General features: G+C 45.8%; 1 protein-coding gene across 4 annotated transcripts in view; it reads left to right on the top strand.

Moving 5' to 3' along the window:
• The window catches only part of WDFY3 (WD repeat and FYVE domain containing 3), a 2,050,643-nt gene that overhangs the window by 745,300 nt on the left and 1,284,219 nt on the right, over positions 1–21,124 (top strand). For all 4 annotated transcript variants that reach the window (XM_086961876.1, XM_086961875.1, XM_086961873.1 and 1 more), the window contains 2 exons: positions 3,318–3,532; positions 7,328–7,440. In XM_086961876.1, the coding sequence (XP_086818002.1) occupies positions 3,318–3,532; positions 7,328–7,440 (328 nt within the window). The remainder of the gene's footprint in view (positions 1–3,317; positions 3,533–7,327; positions 7,441–21,124) is intronic.

Here is a 21,124-nt window from a genome sequence, read left to right as displayed (position 1 = left end):
CAGCTAATCAAAAACAACATACCATCTTCAATATTGTTAAGTCCTTCACCCACCCCAAAGCCCTGGCACTGGAAATCCCCCCCATCCCAAACTCTTTGTGACCAAATTGCTGATTTCTTTGTTGACAAAATCAATAACATCCACAAGGATTTCCCTCCCCCTGCCACCCCTCCCCTTCTTCCCAACACTGATTCACCTTCATTTTGCAGTTTTTCACCAGTATCCCTGCTTCAATCCCAGAAGGCCATCATGACCTGCCGCTCGGGAGCCCCTACTGACTCCTGTCCCCCGGCTATCCTTCATCTTCTCATTGAGGCCGTCAACCCTCTTATCAATTCCATCATCAATCAATCCCTCAGCTCAGGCACTGTTCCGGCTGAATGGAAGAAAGCCATCGTAAAGCCTCTGATGAAAAAGCATAATAAACCCCCGACAGACCTTTCCAACATGCGCCCAATTTCCCTACTTCCAGCATTAGGCAAGATAACCGAGCAAATAGTACATGCTGAGCTAAAAGCCTTCGTGGAAAACAATCATATTCTCCATCCTCAGCAATCTGGTTTCCGCTCCGGCCATTCTACTGAAACTGCTCTGATCGAGTTATCCGACACCATCAAGTTCCTGCAGGATGAGGGGAAACACGCAGTTCTCATCCTTCTCGACTTAACCGCAGCATTTGATACCATCTCCCATGCAATCCTCATCCACAGAATGCGCGAAATCGGTGTGTCGGATACCGCTCTGAAATGGATATCTTCATTTCTGTCCAACAGATCACAAACAGTCTCACTTGGCCCTTTTCTCTCCAGCGAAAGAACCATTCTATCAGGTGTGCCCCAGGGGTCCATTTTGAGCCCACTTTTCTTCAATGTTTACATGGCCCCCCCTGCTTACCCTGATTGAATCGCATGGCATCCTTGTAACATCTTACGCTGATGACACCCAACTTGTCGTCACCCTTGACAAAAAACTCCCCAATGCCGCTCTTAGATTCCAGAATTGCCTTTCCCAAGTCTTTGCATGGCTCAATAATAATCACCTCAAGTGCAACAGCGCCAAAACTGAGATCATACCCTTAGGCAAAGACACCCTTTTTTCTCCAAAAGATTGGTGGCCCCAACACTCTGAGGCACCTCCCAGTGCAGTCTTATCGGCCCGCAATCTGGGTGTCCAATTCGACTCGTCCCTCAGTTTTGACGACCATGCGCGCATTACTGCAGGGTGCTGCTTTAACATCATTAGACAGCTAAAGAAATTCTTCGACTTCCTCCCTATTTCCGCCAGGAAATCAGTGGCCGTGGCTTTGATCCTGTCCAGACTCGATTATTGCAATGGTCTCCTGGCAGGTATAAAAAAGTCCACCCTGAAGAAGCTACAGAGCGTCCAGCACGCGGCGGCCAGGCTCGTCCTCGGACTTCCGAGAAGGTCCTCAGCCTCGGCGGCCCTCAACACCCTCCATTGGCTGCCCCTCCACAAAAGGATCCTTTTTAAACTCCTTGCTACTGTCTTTAAGGCCACTAAGAACACAGGCCCCTCCTATCTTGTCAAGCGCTTCCCTCAGTACACTCCATCGCGCTGCCTGAGGTCATCAGGAGCTAATCTGGTTACCATACCCAGGTTTAAGCTCAAAACGAAAGGTGGAAAAACCTTTTCACTCCTGGCGGCTAAGGCTTGGAACGGCCTTCCCCCTAACCTCAGGCACGCCCCTTCAGAAACCCTTTTCAGAAAACTTCTGAAGACTTGGATCTTCCTCCGACCCGACTCTTTGGTCCTCGCAGCCATATGATTCCCATTTCCATCAAGTTGGTTTCTTCTGATTGCTCAGCGCCAAGATGCTTCTTCCGGAGCGATAGTCGCGCTATATAAAAAACAATAAATATCAAATATCCCCCCTCGTCCGTTTCAGCACGCGCTTGTTACTACATGCAAGAGATCTTCACTTAGAGTTGGAAAACCTTGTGGTAAAGTCACACCAAGGATCGCAGGGGTTTTGGTGAGAAGCAGAAGTTTAAGGAATAAACATCCCAGAACTGGGCCCCCCCCCCCCTTTATTGTATGTTGTACAAACCAAAACATCTAAACAGCTTCTAAGCAACCTCTCCACATCCAGCTGGGAGAGGTTATGCAAACATTCTAAGTAGGTGGTTCGAGCAGCTGGACACTGCATTCCTGATTGTGCCGCCCCTCCGTCCATTCAAGGTCACTTGATTTGTCAATCATTGAATACCACATCTTTATTAAATCTAGTAAGCCTTGTCTGTGTTTGGATGACCAGACAAAAGCTAATTTTCTAAAATAAACTTTGATTTGGGGTAAATCTTTTTCCTTGTTTTCTTTGTTACGTCAAACCCCTGCACCCTTTCTTCCATTTAAAACACACTCTCATCGCAGTAAGAAACACCTTGCATACCAAGGCGTAGAAAGGTAGATGTACAGTTATAGCAAAAAGGTGGAAAAGGGGGAGGGAGACAGAGAAGGAAAGGGAGAGCTAAATACAAACAGCAAGAAGAGTTGGGCAAAAAAAAGTGTGTTTGGAGTGTATAACAGAGTGAACAAGCATTGGCATAGCCAATAGGTCTCGCTTTTGGGACCTTATAAGTATTTAGTTATGCAGCACAATATCCTTGGTGCAACAACATCAACTGTTGCGTGGCTAAGCACTTATAAGGTCCCAAAGGTGAGACCTATTGGCTATGCCAATGCTTGTTTTTAATGCTTGTGAAATTTTTAAAAGGTGAAAACAAATGTATAAAAGTAAGGTTTTGGTGGGGTAAACTCTTATCAAAACATTTTTCCTGGCCAATTTCCCCTAAAATGGTTTTTGCTGAAAAAGTCTCCTGCAAAAAGTTAGTTTTTGAAGCGCAATAATTGTGGCTTTCGCCTGAGAAAATGCAACTTTGCTCACTCTTAAACCAGGGTTAGAAAACCCCATGTCACTTGGTTCTGTGTGACCCGGTGTATTCCAGCTCACTCGACTGCTCCTTTACCCTTTGAAGAATCTCCATTAAGATAGCACTTCGCACTGGAAGAGTTTTTGTGGCATGAGCTGCAAGTAAAGCAGCAAACTCCTGTGGAATGTGCATACATTGAGTCACATTTACGAAGATTCTAAGATACAAAGTACACCAGAAGATACTCTCCTAAGCAATTGATCGAAATGGTTACCTCTATTTTACAGTGAGCTCAGTCGATATACATCATGTTTCATTAAAAAAAATATATATTTAAAGTCTCTCAGCCTCAGTTTGATACACGTAAGAGAACCTCAGAATTACAGAAATGTCATTAAACAATGTATTCTTGTGTTGTTTGTGTAGCATGCCCTGGACCTTCAGCTTGCTGTGTGTAACATTATGCAGTCCCTGGTTCACACGGAAAGGAACCAGCAAATGATGTGCGACGCCGGACTCCATGCACGCCTTCTGCAGAAGTGTAGTGCTGCTCTAGCTGATGAAGACCATTCGCTGCACCCTCCGCTCCAAAGGATGTTTGAAAGGCTGGCCTCTCAAGCATTAGAGCCCTTGGTGTTAAGGTGAGTCACCCTTATAGTCCTCGGGTCCTCTTTTTTTAGCCACCGTTTCTGAACGCTGTCCTTATACTGAGGGCCTTTGCATTTGATTTTGGTTTATGTGCTCACAAGGGCTGGCGTGCTCTCCTTCAGAGAGGCGCATTTCCTCAGATTTTCTGTTATTCCCCCTCCATACCTTTTGCAGTTCTGCTTAAAAATAGTTTTTTAAACTTACGTTTGCCTCCGGTGCCGGATTCCCGGATCGTGCCTCCTGCTCTCTGCAAACAGGAAGCAGAAGCAGGCAGCCTCCCTCTCTTCCCCCTAAGCCAATCACAATGCTGTAATGGTGGTTGGCTGGGACGCCATCCTTACAGGTGTCTACGGGGAGGCCGTTTTCTTCATGCAAGGCCGACCAAACAGTCAGCGCCCATAACATTGGGCTAGCCACTCCTCTCCCACATGCCCACCTGACCGCCCCCAACCAGGCATATCCTTCTTCTCCTTTCGCACAGTGCGAGTAGCAGAAACGTAAAATGGTATTTATACCATTTTACATTTCTGCTTCTCACATTGTGAGAAAGCAGTGAGGCGACTTCCCGACGCCCACGTGGAGGAGCCACCCCTGCTTGTAATACTAGATTTCCTTGGCCTTGCTTTGGGGCAGAGTATTAGCATGTCTTGGCACTAAGTACTATTAACATTCACTCACTCACTCATGCATTCACACATGCACGCGCACACATCCATTCACAACATTCACTCCCATATAGTAGGGTTGGGACTGCTGCCTTCCCTCATTGGCTGACCTTAGATCAGCCAATGAGCGAAGGCAGCAGTACCTCACTCGTTACTGAGCGGGATGGGGTCAGTGAGACTGCTGACACAACCCTGTGACGAGGTGTCAGTGATTGTCCCTCATCCCTGGGCATTTCAGGGCATAGAACTGAAGTTCCCAAGTCAATATATGATGCTCCCCCATGTCACGAGGGGGAGGTCTTTGAGTTGCTTTGCTAGGCTGAAGATGTCACGCCCACAGGAGCTGTGAAGCTGTCACTTCTTCAGCCTGACAAAGTTTATCTCAGGAAGCCCAGGAGTTTACGCATTTAGGGCGTGTCTAGCTCCTGGCTGCCTGACCTAAAAATAAAGTGTCTGTCAGGTTGGCCTTTGCTCAGCTTGACATATGTTCTTTGTAATGGCCGAAAGGTAAGGAGTCGTGGCCCTTCAGCCCACAAGGATGGCCTGCGGCTGTTAGCACAACAGGGCCCTCAGCCTGATGGTAGAATTCCTATTAACATAGTCCGCAGGCACTGACATTAGAGCAGTGCGCTCTGACACAGGAGGAGCGTACTACTTCCCAGACTGATGCCTCGTACCTTCAAGCAAACTGTGGCATATGTTTTTTAATTTCGTTGGCAGATTTCATGGTGAAGGTGCTTTTTGCTAAGATGAGTGGGAAACCTGGCCTTCAAATACTTATGAGTGCTTAACTGGCGGCCTCTACACCGGCCAACTACTTGATAATTGTGGTATGGAACAGACATGATTTTATTTACAATTACAATAGGTACATGAGGCTCCACTTGCAGCGACAAAGGCTGTTTATTAATTTACGGTGACCCACACTTAAAAGCAGTACGTTGATTAATATGCTGCTTTGCTGGCATTAGGCTTCACTGCTTGTAAAGAGTACCATATGTTCTGTATTAATGCTGCCCCAATCACCCTGTTTGCACTAAGGTGTGCAAAACTGCGACCAAGAGGCTTCCAGTTCACCTTGTATTCAAAGGACATTGGTAAGAGCACTGCTAGCTTCTCTTTGAAATTAGTGTTTACCAACTCAGTCTTCCGATAGGATCAGCATCTTGCGGAGTCAGATTTTCTTTCTCATAGGCAAGGATCTGAGCTCTGCTGCCCAGAAGCATAAACCTAATATATATTGGTTTGCAACACATGCAGTGACCTTAGGTTCCCCATCATATCAGAAAGGACTGTCATCTGTGCACCTGTAAGTATTTTATTCTTGGGTGGACAATGGGTCCAATCCTAGCTCATGATCAGTCTTCCTCCACCTTCCCCGGCTAAATCTGTACTGAGATTTGGGTTTAATTGCAGCTGCAAGTCTTGGCTATTTCTTTAGTGTTGTTAATCTCAGGAAATGTTTTTGCTTTTTACCTGGTTTTGTGATATATCAGGGTCCTTTCTTGCTTTAGTTGAAAGTCTTAGTTTTGTTCTTCTCTTTTTGGATAGTGGGCTTTCTGTTCTGCTGACATAAATCAATGAATACGTTTAATCTAAAAAAAAAATGAAATAAATATTGATAAATACATTGATCTGATATTGCAAGAAGCACATGGTGGCATTATGAACATGTTGCCTTGGAGTTTTGGGATACATTTGCCATATGTTGGGAAGGAGTCCCACACCTGAGGCACTTTGCTAGACTATACATGCCCACCCACAAAACAGTAGTGCAAACTCTATAGGATACCTGCATGGTAGAGGCCACCAAAACCAAGGGTGGAACATTGTTATATTTATTTGCTCGCAGGTTTTGCAGATCATGTGTGAATCCTGGTGTGACATAATACGCTAGGAGGCAATATATGTCATGCAGATCCACCTGTTTGCTGACATCAATGTCTGTTGGGCAAGTGGTTCTGGATCAACATCTCACTGCAAGCCATGTCACATGAGCAGTATTTCAAGCTGATCTTCTAAGCAATCATGAGCTGATTATGCCAACCAATTCTCAGCCCCAAAAAATAGTTCTGGCCAGAGAAGCCTATTTAAGACTAGGATCATAATCCATCTCACCCTCTGCTTCTGTCATAGTAGGGCCATAGTCCAAAGTCTCAGTGGCAGCCTATAATAAATAAATAGCTAGCTAGTTGACTTTGAGACTAGTTCTTCAAAACGTCATGCACCTGGTTGGATTTACTGCCAAACCAGTTCATGTGGAATGTTGCTTGCAGTGGAAAATCGACGCTTCTTTAATCTTAACTCTGATGTAATCCTATTTTTTTGCACAATGTAAATGAGTATAAATGACTTCGTCCGTTTTGTTTGCTGAAATACGCACATGTGCTTCGTAGAGAAGTAGCTTTTACTTTTCTGTTTTGGCAGGCCTAACATCTGTTTCAGCCACACTTTGAGATTGATGTCATGGGTGAACTGGTTCATTAAGTGATACCTATGAATCATCGTCTAGTTAATTTGAATGATGGCCTACGTTGAATCGTCCAATTTTCCTGGAACTAATGCGTGTTTTTCTCAGTATTGATGATGTATTTACAAGGTTCATTTTCCTCTTGCACGGTCATATGTCTGAGAACTGCCTCCACTCCACCTTATCAAAAACTGATCTTTTATGTCCTCTACAGTGATTCTGATAATTCCAACAAGACTTTGAAACTATTTGTCTTTCAGTTATTTAAGAATGCCATTGTATCTATGTTCTTTATTTTGAAGAATGGTATTCTGAACCAGGGAATGTCCTAAAATGAGATGGTATCAAAACTGAGTTGATCCTCTTAAGTGTTTTTTCACTACGTACACCTTCACTGACTGATGAACACTTTGTGGAAATCCCCCTGTATTGTATTTTCTGAATTAAAATGTGTGAAAAGGCGCTTTGGGAGCAAGGAGAACTGGTTGGTTAATCAGTCCCAAATAGTGACATGTAAGACATTCTATTTTTCATGTGATTCTTGCTCCATCATGAGTTCTTGTGACAGAAGTCTTTTCTCTAATCAATCCACTATTATATATATATATATATGGCCAAAGTAACAGTTTGACTTCTTTTCTTGTTTCCCATAGACAATTCTTACGTTTAGGGAATCCTTTAAATTGTGGCGCATGGGAGAAAAAACTACTCAAAGAATACAGGGTCCACAAACCAAGCTCATTAAGCTATGAGCCTGAAATGAGAAGTAAGTCTGAAAAATATACACTTAGTAAATGTCTTCTTCATATTTGCTTTTCACATATTTCTGCCACCAGCCTCTGAGAACTTGCAAATTAAATGCACGTTCCTGAGTTGTTTCTGTCAGAACTTCCCTACTTCAGCTTATTATTGGGAATTAAATATGCTGTTAAAATAATATGTTCTTGCTTACGCCCCAAATTGTGTTATATTTGACCAAAATATAAGAAATGTCACTATACAGACAAAAGGTAGGAGATGTTGTCTCACATGAACCACTAGTATTAAATTAACGGTTTACACCCATGTGAAGTGTACAGTTCAGTCTCTCCTCTTATGTTGCCACTGCTTATAATCAATGAGGTAAATATGTTGGTGCTGTTTCAGCCGCCTAGCACTCTTATTGACTTGTCTCATTCCTGTTTCCTGCAGTCACCTAAATAGGAAATGTAAACATATTTTTTTGGTACAGTGTGTATATTGTCCATTTGATGTTAGTGTATGTCGTCAAATGCTTTTCAATTAATGTTCTCTGGGGCAACCCCTATAAAGGGTAACTGCTGACTGTGTTTTGAAGCCATCTGCAGATGCACAGCACTCGCAAAAAAATAGCCTAACACATTAGCATTCCCCACATTAGTTCAGCCCTCAGTTAGACAATGAGGTTATTTGCCCTGTTACCATAGACTACTGTGTCTGCAATTTTAGAATCCCACATCAGTATTATGGAACTTGAAAAAGCCTTATTTTTTGGACTACATTCTCACACTACCTACCTGTAGTAAAACTGTACTCCTCTCTTGCCATAATCCACAACTATGCTCTTCACCTCCACAGTCCTACTTTGCCAGTAGCTGCTACACATTCCACAACTTTTCATATGTTCTCCGCACCTGCAATACCAAACTTAGTCTGCACACTCTCACCATCACTCACACAATGCGCACACATCTAGTCACACTCCAACCCTCTTGTCACACTGCAACCCTCTGCGCCACACTGCAAACCCTCAGCCCCACATTGCTAGCTCTTAGGTACAGTGAGTGTTTAAAACAATTCTGTATTGGGTGTTAATGTGAGAGACTTATGGAGACTTAAAAGGAGAAAAGGAGCTTCACTCCCCACAAGAGGCTTACATAGATCAGATTTTCTAGTGCACCACCAGAGCGCAGCGTCTTTAATGGGAGAATGTTCTAAAATCTACTCAAAATCTACTTCCACTGATACTAACATTTCTTCTTTCGTTTTTTTAACTTGTTACTATCTTTAATGTGAACAAACGAATTATAGGGGTATTAAATCTGTTCATGGGGCGTTCGGCATGTATAGGTCAACTGTTACTGCAACACGATATGGATGAATTTGTTTTTAAACTTGTAAATATCTAATTTTAGCACAAATGTTATGCTTGGTTTTAAATGGTACTACTATTACGTATTTCACAAAAATGTTATAATAACTTAACCCAGATCTCTGAGACAGTCAGCCCCGTTTTCCTTAACCAATCACTCTTTTCAAGATGTGTTTCCCTTTTTAACACCTTGGCTGCTAGGCGTTCCCCCCCCCCCCCCCCCCCCCCCCCCCCCCTGTGCTGGAAATTGCTTTATTACTTTATTCATGACGAGCTCAGCTCGTCATCAGCACAGCTCAACTATGCATCATGACGAGCTGAGCTCGTCATGAGCATCGAAAGGGTTAATGAAGTGTATACAATGTGCTTTTATGGTTTTAATGCAAAATCGAATAAAGATATTTGCTACTGCTACTAAAATTTCTATCTGCTCTAAGACAAGTAAGGACTTTGGGATACATTCATAACTCAGGAGGGAACTGTGTTTTCTCAGGTATTTAATCACTCCCTTTTACAAGGCTCAGAGGCAGCTCTGCACCTTTATCCCTTTCTCATATTGGAAATGCCATATAAAGTTACGAGTAGAACTCTCCCATCTGAGACACTTCACAAGACACAGAAATCGCTCTTCAAACCATGTCAGACCTGTGGAGCACATAAACTCCCCCCTATATGTATTGATTATATTTGCCCTGTAGCCACAGGATTGTTAAATATGTACATTTTTTAAGTTAAAACTTTAAAGGACAGGGAGATGAGTCTGTTCTTATCCATCAAGGGAGTCGTACTGTCGGGGTCAGTATACCTTCATATGCTCACTCCAAATATACAAAAACACAGAATCGTCTACTGGTGAGCTTATAAGGTGATGAAAACCTGAAAGTCTCAGATCTTACCTAGGCCACCTCTGTTGAGATTCTGCTCTTCCTTGCCTCTATAGCTCTGTACCTCTGTCTCAGGAACCTATTTTGCCATCAATGATCGTTAAGGTCAGCCTTGTCTAGAAGAACAGAGTCCACCTTCTGTGCTGCAGTGTTGGCAATGAGTGTCTTGTTAACAAGTCACCCATTGACTAGACCATCATCAGCACCAACTGGCAGGTCATTAGCTGCTCCATTATTAACAAGCATTCTCCCATCAATAGGGAGTGCCGTTACAAGTACCCTGTTCATGACTTCATCACCCATTGAGTAATTGCTAGCAGCCCCATTAGTATCAGTGCTACTCTTATTCACAACAAGAACAGCACAAACCACGCTTTTGGAAGCTTAAAGAACTCATGCCTTTTTCTCCACCATTCTTTTATAGTGTCAGTTTCCTTTTCGAGCAAATCCATGTCTTGCAGGCTTTGTCTTCAGAGGAGGAATAAGTGGAAGATAATCAAGAGGAAGAGATGCATCAGGGGTCAAGCGTCTTTGTCCAAAAAGAGAGAATACTATGAGCAAATAAAAGTGCTGTGAAGACTGAGCTTTCCAGGCACATGCAACATCAAAGACCGAAAGAACATGACAAGATCTTCTCTATTAATGCATCGAGTACCTGGAACAACATCCCTGTTTCCATAAAGACTGCCTCCACACTGCTACAGTTTCGGAACGCAAGGAAGCAAACTTCTTTAAAGAGTACAGCATTGTTAAAATTAGTCCATACGCACTCTCTCTGAACCTAGCTTCCCCTCCAACAGCTCATTGACTTTATATTTATCTTTAACCATTGTCAGAAATGGGGTTATTAATTTGGAAGTGGGGCTCGCTTACCAACTCATTAAACCCACTCTTAGGTCAAAACACAGTTCTCCGAGAATCCCCGCTCCACCCGTATGGCACAAACGGCAGGCAATTCCCAGAGAAATGCAGTGCCAACAATTTTATTAATTAGTAAGGGATATAATAAAATTCCAAAACGAATTTATCAAAACCTAATGAACACAGAGATACCAAGACCTTCAAATAAGGTTAGGAGGATTCAGAGATATGATTTATTAACGTGTTAAAGCAATCTGCACCTAGAAAAAGTCAAGCACTATTGAAAAGCAACCGTTCTTGGTGCCTCAGGATCTAGACTAATTTTCAGGCTGATCGTGACAGAGCGGAGGTCTGTTGCCCCATCTGGATTTTCAAAGTAAAAGGCTTTCTTCAGACCTGGGGTCTTATCTAGAATTTGGCTGACCATCAGGGCTGTATAGGACATCATGTCTGCCACTCTGACATCTGCCAGATTTAGAGAGCACTGATGGCCAAGTATCCATACTTTTAAAGGTACCGCTGTCCTGGCGGTCTCTTGTCAAGGTACTAAAAGTTTGGTAGACGGCAGCCATTGATTTTGATGGTTGTCCACCAAATTCTTAACAACTTTGTGATTTTCCAAAAACAAACTCCCACAGTGGGACTTTGTTACTGAAAATGAAAAAACGAATAAACCCCACACCCAGGGAGCTTTTCTGGATGTGGGGGTCAATATTTAGATTTTTCCATCCCGTATGGCAGGTTTTATCTAGCATTGAGGGACAGAAAAAAAGAACATTGCACTGTCTACCCAAAATAGGGTGGCCAGTGTAATGTCCTAACTCCTACAGCCTCTACTCATTCAGGGTGTTGAAGGAAACTTTCCATTGAGGAAGCCGATGGGGGCTTTGTTAATGGAAAGCTTATGGTACTCCATACCCTAGCTAGGGCAGGTAGACCATCAGTTTGCTGAACTGGGTACTTCATCGCGTTTCCCCGGCCAGCCATACATTAAATCTACCCCTTAGTCTCCAGCTGCTCGGTAAGGTTTTAGAATTAAATCCGTTTTTATTTGCAGAGCGTATAATGAAAACAATACATAGCATACTGCCTAAATCCCAGTGGGCCGGCTGCGTTAAGGGTCACCAAAGGAAACAAAGCAATTAATGATTGTATAAACATATGTAAAATAAAGATAAACAGCAAGCCGCCTAAAACCCAACATGGGCCAGCCGCGTCAACAGAGGAGCTGAGGGAAGCTGGCTACAACCCTCCAGCAGTCATTTGAGGAGAAAATCAGTCAACAATGCATGGTGTCCTCAGAGTGCAGACCTCTGGGAAAATCGGCTGTTGCTAGGCCAGCAAATCTGCCATTTCCAAACAAAACCCTTAAACCGCAAAAAAGGAAAACGACAAACCACCCTCCCACCCCACCCTGTCCCTCTCCAAACGAGCCCAGAGTCCAGGAAGGGGGGAGACCTCATAGGGAAACACCCAGGCGGCACCACCCCGTGATCCTCACCCAGATGCAGAGGCCTCAATCTCCACCTGAGGGTCCGGTATCTGTTTCAAAATGCACAGGTAGATGGGGCAGGCCAGTTCTCGGAAGTAGCAGGAGCGTTTTGACATAAAGGGGGCCAAATCTTCGTGTAATCTGATGTATCCCCCAGAGTAGCCTTTGACAATCTTTCCATGCCAAGAAGGGACTACAACTGGTGGAGCCACCGTGTGTGCTCTGGGATTCTATCGGATTTCCAACAAGATAAGAGCACCCGATGGGCGGCATTGAGTGCCAGGGCTATCTGTCTGCCTTTTATTGAATGAAGAGGAAAGGTTGGTGCATTAGGCAGACCCAGTATTGTATAAGCAGAGAATCTAGGGATTTTATTGTCAAAGGCCTTGTCTATTTCGTCTAAAATGTTATCATGATATCTAGTGAGCTTTGGGCAGTTCCATAAATAATGGAGTAGGGTGCCTGGGCTACCACAATCCTGCCAATATGGTCCGTCACACTGAGGATTCCACTTCATTATTCGGGAGGGAATATGAAATACTTTTGGACGATGTTTCAATATGTCCCATGGTATGTGCAGTGTGGTGTGTCCTATAAAAAAATGTCCTTCCACGCTTTATCCGAAAGCGTCTGATCAATTTCCGCCTCCCACCGCTTTTGACCAGCAGATCTGACCCTGCGCAAGCTCCATGAAAGAAACAAATACATTTCAGAGATTAGTTTGTTTTTTATCGTCATTCTTAAGAAATAACCACTTTGCGAATGGGAACATCGGCCTGCTTACAAGGGGGTGTATGGACTCACCCAGCATCTAATGCAGCATATCTGAATGGAGAAATTTGTCTAAGATAGATAAATCATAATCCGCTGCGAGTTGTGTGAATGGGATAGCACCATTGTGATAAAAAAATACAGCCCAGTCGTTTACACCCTTTGTTTATCCAGCGAACATCCACCCCCGTAGCCATACAAGGAGGAAAATCCGTGTTCAAGAATATGGGGTACAAAGGCGAAGGGAACGTTTTGAGGTTCGCAGAGGAGGCCACCCTATCCCAAACCTGGAAGGTCGACCGCGTTACAGGGGAAGAGTAGAGCCCCCAAGCTTGGGAAGACCTAGGCATCCACAGCTCCCTCCAGATATGGCGACCAGCAACCATCTGGTCCATAAATACCCAATGTACTTTCTTTAGGGCTATTCCATTCTACTAAATATTTCAAGAACGACGCTTGATAGCAGCGAGTACCGTTCAGCAACGCAAAGCCACCATCCTGCTTTGGCCGTTGCAACAAATGTTTCTGAAACCTAGGGGATACCAACCCCCAAATGAAACGCTCACTCTCCCTTTGGATTTTAAGAAGCACCACCGGGGCGGCAATAGCAAACTGATCCAGCGGGCTACCAACCTGCGAATATCTATCATTATATATTCATCTGGGCCCATAAACACACTCACTCATATAGGCTATTCAACACCGCTGGGGGTCAGTTCTTTAAAGGGCAAAAAATGTAGAACAATTATCTATCATTTCTCTAGTCTATTGCTGATCTGAAGCCCTCTCTTGGATCTATTTTAGTTGAAGAGTAATTGGTGATATAACATAAGTTAATTCACCTTATTATCTCATTAAATAACCACAGACTCAGAAGTGTTTGAATGCTTATCAATAAATCATATGAGCAAAACAAATTACAGTGTTAACTCCATCTTTCTGAGGAAGTAAGGTCAGTTTACCAAATTTAGAATAAGATTTCACAAGACGTACCTCAGGAAAGAGAGAGAAGAGCACATTGACACAATACACAGAGTTATATTTACCTAGGATGGTGTGCAAATCAGACCCCTCTGGCCAAGAGTTAATGGGTCCCTTGGAAAGTTCAGGTGACAAGGACTTCAAGACAGGATAGATGACCTCTTCTGGATTCGACCTGCGTCTCACCCCTCTCTGACACTGTCTTCCTCCTCGATTCTTCCGCGATCATCTTCTAATTCTATTACCTCCTAGAGTCTTCCGTGGTCTTCTTCTAATCTATTTAGCTTTAAAAGTCTAAGTCTGCTTCTTCAGGTATTCGATCAGCATTCGGAGTTGCTTGCTGCGACTGCAACTGGCTAATCTAACTAACTACCCCAAGTATACTTTCCTAATGGATGTACCACCCCTAAATGTTTCAACTTTATGAAACTCCTATTTCTGATTGGACAAGCTGAGGGGATGATCATCACACCATGCCAAGTTTTTTATAATTTTCTTTAGTTCATTGTTTTAAGTTCCCACCCCTTAATTTCTTCTCCCAAGCTTTATTTCTTACCCATATTTGTAAACTTTATCAACAACAATGTGTACAGTTTCACAGTTGTCTATTGAATCTTCAGGATGTTCAGCTGGTTCCCAGGACATGTGCGGAGAACGTCCTTGGACGAGTGTCAAGACTTGACCTAACTGTTTCGGAGTTGTCAATTTTGCGCATGCGGGAAGAACCACGTGGGTGTCAGACTTTCGTATCATTCAGAGGCCCAAATACGAACTAATAGAGAGGACAAAAGAAAAATGATTAATTTCAAAATAAATGATTTCATTGTATACCTCCTATCTCTACTCTAATCCCATTGACTTATAAATACTATTTATGCATTAGCATTTAGCATATAACTCGTTTTAATTTCAGCAATGTAGATGCTTAGCACGTTAGTTTCCAAGTGGCCATATTAGATGCTATTGCGCAGAAGCAGAATTTTCCGTCCAAGCGTTAAGACGTCATGCAGCTGACGCATGCGCAATACAGTTTCCCGCGTTAGCCGCCATCTTTAATCACCCTCTAATTACTTGTTGGTAAAACACATAGGCAAGCTTCCTCTATCTAAAAATATATGAAATGTTGTGCATAATTAGTATTTCAAAATAGGATTGCGTCCGAACATGTCTTTTACACAAGTCCTTGCTCCATCAGCAGAAGCGTCTGAAAAATATATAGTGCCCTGGGTAAGACTTTCATCTTCACAGCAGCAAGCCTGCCTAGCCACGACAACGTGAGCCGCTGCCATTGTGTCCGATCCTTGCGCATACGTGCAAGTAATTTGAAATAGTTTGCTTCGGCGGTTTTCGCCAGGCCCTTATTGAGTGCTAGAGCAAGGTATGTTAGCTCCTCTACGACCCAGTCAAAGTCAAACTGAGCGCGTAGAGTTCCCACAGTATGCGGGGTAGAAGTCCAGTTCAATATTTGTGACTTCTGCATGTTGATCCTAAAACAGGATACCTGCCCAAAGACCAGCACGTCTGCCACGATAGCCGGAAGAGAGGTCAAAGGGTGGGCGATGGTAAAGATAACGTCATTGATGTAAAGACAGATTAGGTGCTGGTTGGCGTGAAAACCAATGCCCTTAGCGTTAGGGTTGTTCTGGAGTCATTGTGCGAAGGGTTCCATGTAAAGGGCAAAAGAGCAACAGTGATAAGGGGCAACCCTGCCTCATACCTAGGCTCATTTAGAAACCGCAAGATCGTACTCCATTCACCCTGACTGAAGCACTAGGGAAACTATATATGCTCGCAATCCAGTTACAAAAGCATGTGCCCAATCCAAAGTGCTCTAGAGTACCGGACAAATAAGGCCAGTGCACCGGATCCAAGGCTTTCTCAGCGTCTACTGGTAACAACGACGCCTCTTCCCGGGACTGCTGCACCTTCTTGATCAAGTGACAAATCCGTTTAGTGTTTTCCCCGCATTGCCGACTGAGGATAAATCCAGCTTGGTCCGGCTCCACTAACCAGGCATCGGAGGGTTATGACTCTGGGCTAGAATACTAGCGAATAACTTCGCATCAATATTTAGCAGCAAGATTGGTTGAAACGAGCTACAGAACGTAGTGTCCTTACCGGGCTTGGGAATCTCGGTAATCAAGGCTTTGAGCATCGATTCGGTGAGCATACCTGTATAAGCAAAGGAATTAAACAGACGGGTGAGTAAGGGAGCTAACTCCGTGCAGAAAGTCTTATAAAAGGCTGCGCTGAACCCGTTAGATCCTGGCGACTTTGGGGGCATCAATTGGGCAATCTCAGAGATCACCTTCTCAATACGTATAGGTTCATCAAGATCTTCAGCCTAGCTAGCAGGGAGGGGGTGACAGCAGCAGTAGTGTTTACATAGGCATGTGGATCTGAAAAGATTGAGGGATCTGCAGAGTATAATTCTGAGTAATAGGCCTGGAAGGCGTCTGCAATTCCAAGGTCCTCCGTAACCTCCACCCCCTGAGCCCCTTGAACCATTTTAACTGCTTGTGCATGTTGCTTGCTGCGCCAGCATGCGTCCTCTTTTGTTCGTGCCTACAAAATATTTGTGCTTCAAGCGCGTAGCGGCGTGTTCAGCCCTGTCCAAGTCAAGGCGCCGAAGGTGGAGCCGTTCATTCTCAAGTTGCCTCCAGATCCGGGGTGCACTGGAGTGCTTGTACATTCCCTCTAGTTCCTTCACTCTCAATTCAAGCTCCTCCCTCTTAGCCCTTCTTATCTCATTCGCCTGTGCGGCTTTAGTAATCCAAGCCCCCGAGCGACCAATTTCAGTGCCTCCCACACCGAGGACAGTGCAGTGGACCCATTAACTTTAAGTGTTAAATAGTCCTGCAAAGTGGTCTGTAGAGTATCAACAGTAGTCGGTGACGACCGCATCGAATCTCTCAGATGCCACTGTGGGGTCGAAGATGAAGGGCGGGAAGTACGCATGGTCAGGGTGATAAGCACGTGGTCTGAGAGCGAGCATGCCTCGACAGACCAGGCCTGGCTACCTTCCCAGGCGGGGGAAGTGACCAGAAAGTGGTCCAAACGTGCATTAGATTTGTGTTCAGCAGAATAGAAAAATTGATCACGTTCCCCAGGGTGCGCCACGCATCCCTCATCCAACATTCCTCAAGCCACTACCGACCCGCTGGTGGCAGGGCTCCCGCCTCACCCAATCTCTGACCAGAGCGATCTATCTCCGAGTCTGTCACCAAATTCAAATCTGCACCCACCAGAACTGCAGGGTCAGGTGTGTGAAGCACATTGGCGATAGCCTCCATCAAGAAAGCTTCTTGATGTTCATTAGGGTAGTAGATTGAAGCCAATGTATAATGAAATGTACCCATGTGTACCCGCAATGCTAGCAGACGGCCCTTGATCTTAGCCACAGTGTCCAACACTGTGCCCCTAAAATGCTTGGAAAACAGGATAGCCACTCCGGCCTTCTTGCCCTTCCCGGCGGACCAGTACTGACATGGAAACCCTCTAGCCTGCATTCTGTGTGTGTCTTTTGAAAGTAGGTGTGTCGCCTGTAGAAGACCTATATCCCACCCGGAATGCTCAAGTAGAGAAAGTATTGCTTTCCTCTTAACAGGGTTAAGACCGCGAACATTGAGGCTGATTATTTTAGTCTACATAGACATGGGTGGGGTTAGCAGGTCTGTGTAGATGTGGCTATTGCTCTGCTGAGCCTCAGCAAACAAGGGAGTGTGATGTCTAGCTACGGTTACTATAAGTGACAATACTTGGAGTGAATGTCCAAAGAGGCTCGTCAGAGAGGGATCCCGATCCAACCATAAACAACACAAACAAATCAACAACCCAAATACAAAAGAAAAAAGATAAAATACAATAACTGTACGTCCCAAAGGGGGGCCAGGAAATACTGGTGCAGCCAAGAGAGCAAGAGGCATTTCTCGAAGTTGTCGTAATCGCCCCAGTCCCCATGAGGCCCAATCATTTAGTGCACCTCAACCATCAATTGGTACCTGGTCCATTGGTCGCCTACCTCCTTTCCCGTTCCTCCTCTAGCGAGCCTGCCTCCCCCGCGCTCCCTGCTGTCCCTGCGTCCGCGGCGGCCATCGAGCTGGTCAGTGTATAGCTTCCCTCTCCGCGTTCCCGATGCCCCTGCTGTACGTGGGTTTCCTTGCTGGTGCCTTCATGCCTGATTGGGGGGTGGGTTGCCGCTATGATAACGATGTTGCATTCCGGCTCTCTTTCACCCTGTCCCATAGAGAGCCGTGGGGAGTCCAGCCACCGCCCCATTTCCCTTCCCTTCAGTTCCTGCCACTGCCTCTCCCGTGCTCCCCGCCGGCCCTTGGTCCGCGGCGGCTGCAGGTGCTGGTCGGTGGTGGACCTCTTCCCAGTATTACCCCAGGTTTTCTCCCCAGCCTGCTGGCCCCTCGGGGCATTCCCTTTTCTTGTCTGCTCCCCTGGGAGAAAATATACCTGTGAAGCCGCCCTCCTGATGATGGTTGTTGTGCTATACCAACGGCAACGCACTGTTGATGATTGAATAAGATGTACTTTTAATGGATTACACCTTGCTACACTGTATTGGGCCCTTGCATGGAACGTTTCTATTTGGCTGTATTGTTGTGCTGCAACCTCTTTAATAAAAAAAGTTTATAAATAAAAAAAAACCATCAATTGGTACCTCAACTGTTAGGGTTCAAGGATTCCCATTCTGCGCCAGAGAGAGATCGAATCACTGCAGATCACTCTTTAACTATAGTTCCAGGATCAGGGCGCAAACGGTCGAGCCGCGAACCGTTGGCAGGCAGATGGGACCCCATTCCCTGTGGAGGACTGGGAGGCCAAGCTGTCAGAGTCTAGATTCAGAAACTTGCAGGTCTCCACCAGGGAGTGAACCTGTTGAAGCTTGCCTTCATATAGGAATATTAAGACGAACAGATGACCCCAGGAGTAGGCAATTCCAGCCGAGCGCAGATGACTGGTCACTGGCCGGAAATCTTTTTGCTTCTGCAGAGTACTGGCAGCCAAGTCTTGAAAGAGCTGTGGAGAGTGGTCTCTGAATTGCAATGCATGGTTGGAGCGTGCCGCCTTGAGGATCGCTTCTTTCACCCTAAAATCCTTTACACAGACCAAAATGTCCGCAGGGGGGGGGGGGTGATTAGATTGTCGGAGGGGGGGGACCCACCCGATAGCAGTGGTTTAGTTTGACTATGTTCTCCTCAGGACTGGCCAGAACCACTTGGAACAAAGCCTGGACCTACCCCTCCAGGTCATTGCCTTCTGCACCAGTGGGGACTGAACGGATACGGAGGTTGTTCTGTCTTGACCTGTTCTCTTGTCCCTCTGAGTGTGCTTGAAGGTCAAGCTGTTGATCTTGCAGCTGAATGACCTCTTGCTGGAGTGCAGCGATTTCTTCGTCTCTAGACATTCCTCAAGTGCCACCACTCTCGCCCACTGCATCAATATCTCTCCATACCTCTCTTACGTCTGCTTGACGGTCAGTCTTTATAGACTTCTCGTTGCAAGGCTAATAGGGACTCCAGGAATTCGCGGGTCACTGCCCCATCAGCACCTTCTCCAGTGCCCACTTGACCAGTGCCCTGCGGATCCCCTGTGGATTTCTTAAGAAGGTCGCGCACTGAGCTCTCCTTTTTAGTTTTGGCCACGTCATGATCTGTACCAGTCGGTTGCCCCCTGTGTATGTGGTATCCTCCGTCAAAAGGACGAGCCAGCAGAACACTGTAAATAACCAACGTCCATGATGAGATGGGGCATGTTGATCTCTGTAAGCCCCCACCACTGTGCAGAGCTCCGGAGGGAATCTCAGCCGGCGGAGGGGGGGGAAAGTTCTCATTGCATGGGCTCCTTAATGATGGTCCGGACCGTCATTCGTGCAGAGCGCTGGACGCACCACCGGCCTACCTCACTTGTCACTCCCAATGGGTCGCCACAGTATCTCTGCTCTATGTTCTCCTTGAAGATCTGCGCTCCGCCTCCAGCCAAGCAAGGCACACCTGGAGGCTCCGGCGGGGCCCAAAGTCGAGTCAGCCCCAAGCATCAGGGAATCGAGCAGGCAGTGTTCTTCATCGTCCCGCGGGTGCAGGAGCACGCTCTGGGTATGCCGCGCAGACCCCACAATCATGGTGTTAGGGCTGCATTCTACCTCCACTCAGTTTGGCGACCACATGTATTGACTCCTCGTCGTGGCACTCTAAAGGCAGGAGCCCTGCCAGGGGACACCTCCACAGTCCCTGTGTCGCCAACTCGGGTACAGGTGCAGTCTCAAGCAGGCCTATCAATGCTGTCCGGACCTCTCAGCATGGTAGGCCGCAACCCAATGCGAGACTCGGCTCTCAATCTCTCCTTGTCCGGCAGTTATAAGCCACCACTGAGCAGCGGATTGTAGCAGTAAGGTGGGGGGATGCCTCCATCCGTCTGTGGGGTAGGGCTAGGGTGCAATGACTGTGCTTAGGCCCGGTGAGGACAGAGCTTGAGCGAGACTCGTCCGCCATCTTGGCCACGCCACCCAGGGTAAGCTTTCTCTGGTCAGTCCTGCTGCCTCTAGTTCCTCAGGATAGGCTTCTGGGTACCAGGTTTCTTTCCAGCCGGTTCTTTTGCTGAGTCTAGTCTTCCTTGAGATGAGCTCTCTTAGAGTCAGGAGTCCTTCTGCGTTTTGTGTCCATGATGCAGGTAAACATCAGTTCATCTGCTTGCCTCTTGGAGAGCAGTTTCAGTCCCTGAGTGCCAGCAGGAATTATTAAGTACTTGTGCGAGTCATCTTCCAGCGGTTGTCAGTCTGTTTTTTTCTTCCAATAGGGCCTTCTTCAGATGGAGTCTTCCCATCTTCAGGGATGTTCTGAGGAGGTGGTGGTGCCAAATTTATTCTGTGCATGAGCCAGGTATTGGAGAACTTTTGCTGTTGAATCCTAATATTTTTTCCTCCATCTTCCAGGTCCCTCTGCAGCACCTTCCTCTTTGCCTTACTCAGGAGCCCCTGTTTCAAGATGGTGGGACTCAGGCAGGGCTTTTCTTCAGCTTCTTAGCCACTTCCATACTGGACGGGCTCAAAACTACTTTTCCCTCCTATTGTGTCTGCAGCCTGTCTAGGAGGGTCCGAAGGATGAGTAGGACAAGCCCTGCTTTACATCTCAAAGTCAAGAGGTTAACACCCATTCATTTTTCCTGGGCCCAGAGGCACGCTATTGTCATCTTTGGCAGAATTGCGAACTCTCAGCCAAGGCTGTGTGTTCCAGCTCTGAAAAGTGTGATAGGTGCAGTACTGGTTTTCCTTCTTACTACGACTGGAGATTGGCTGCCTAGAGTTTTTTTTAGGAATTAATGGGAGAAGTCCTCCCTGGCATCT

Source organism: Lissotriton vulgaris, chromosome 3_1, assembly GCF_964263255.1.
Source record: "Lissotriton vulgaris chromosome 3_1, aLisVul1.2, whole genome shotgun sequence".
Taxonomy (NCBI): Eukaryota; Metazoa; Chordata; class Amphibia; order Caudata; family Salamandridae; genus Lissotriton; species Lissotriton vulgaris.
This window is presented reverse-complemented; position numbering and strand designations above follow the sequence as displayed.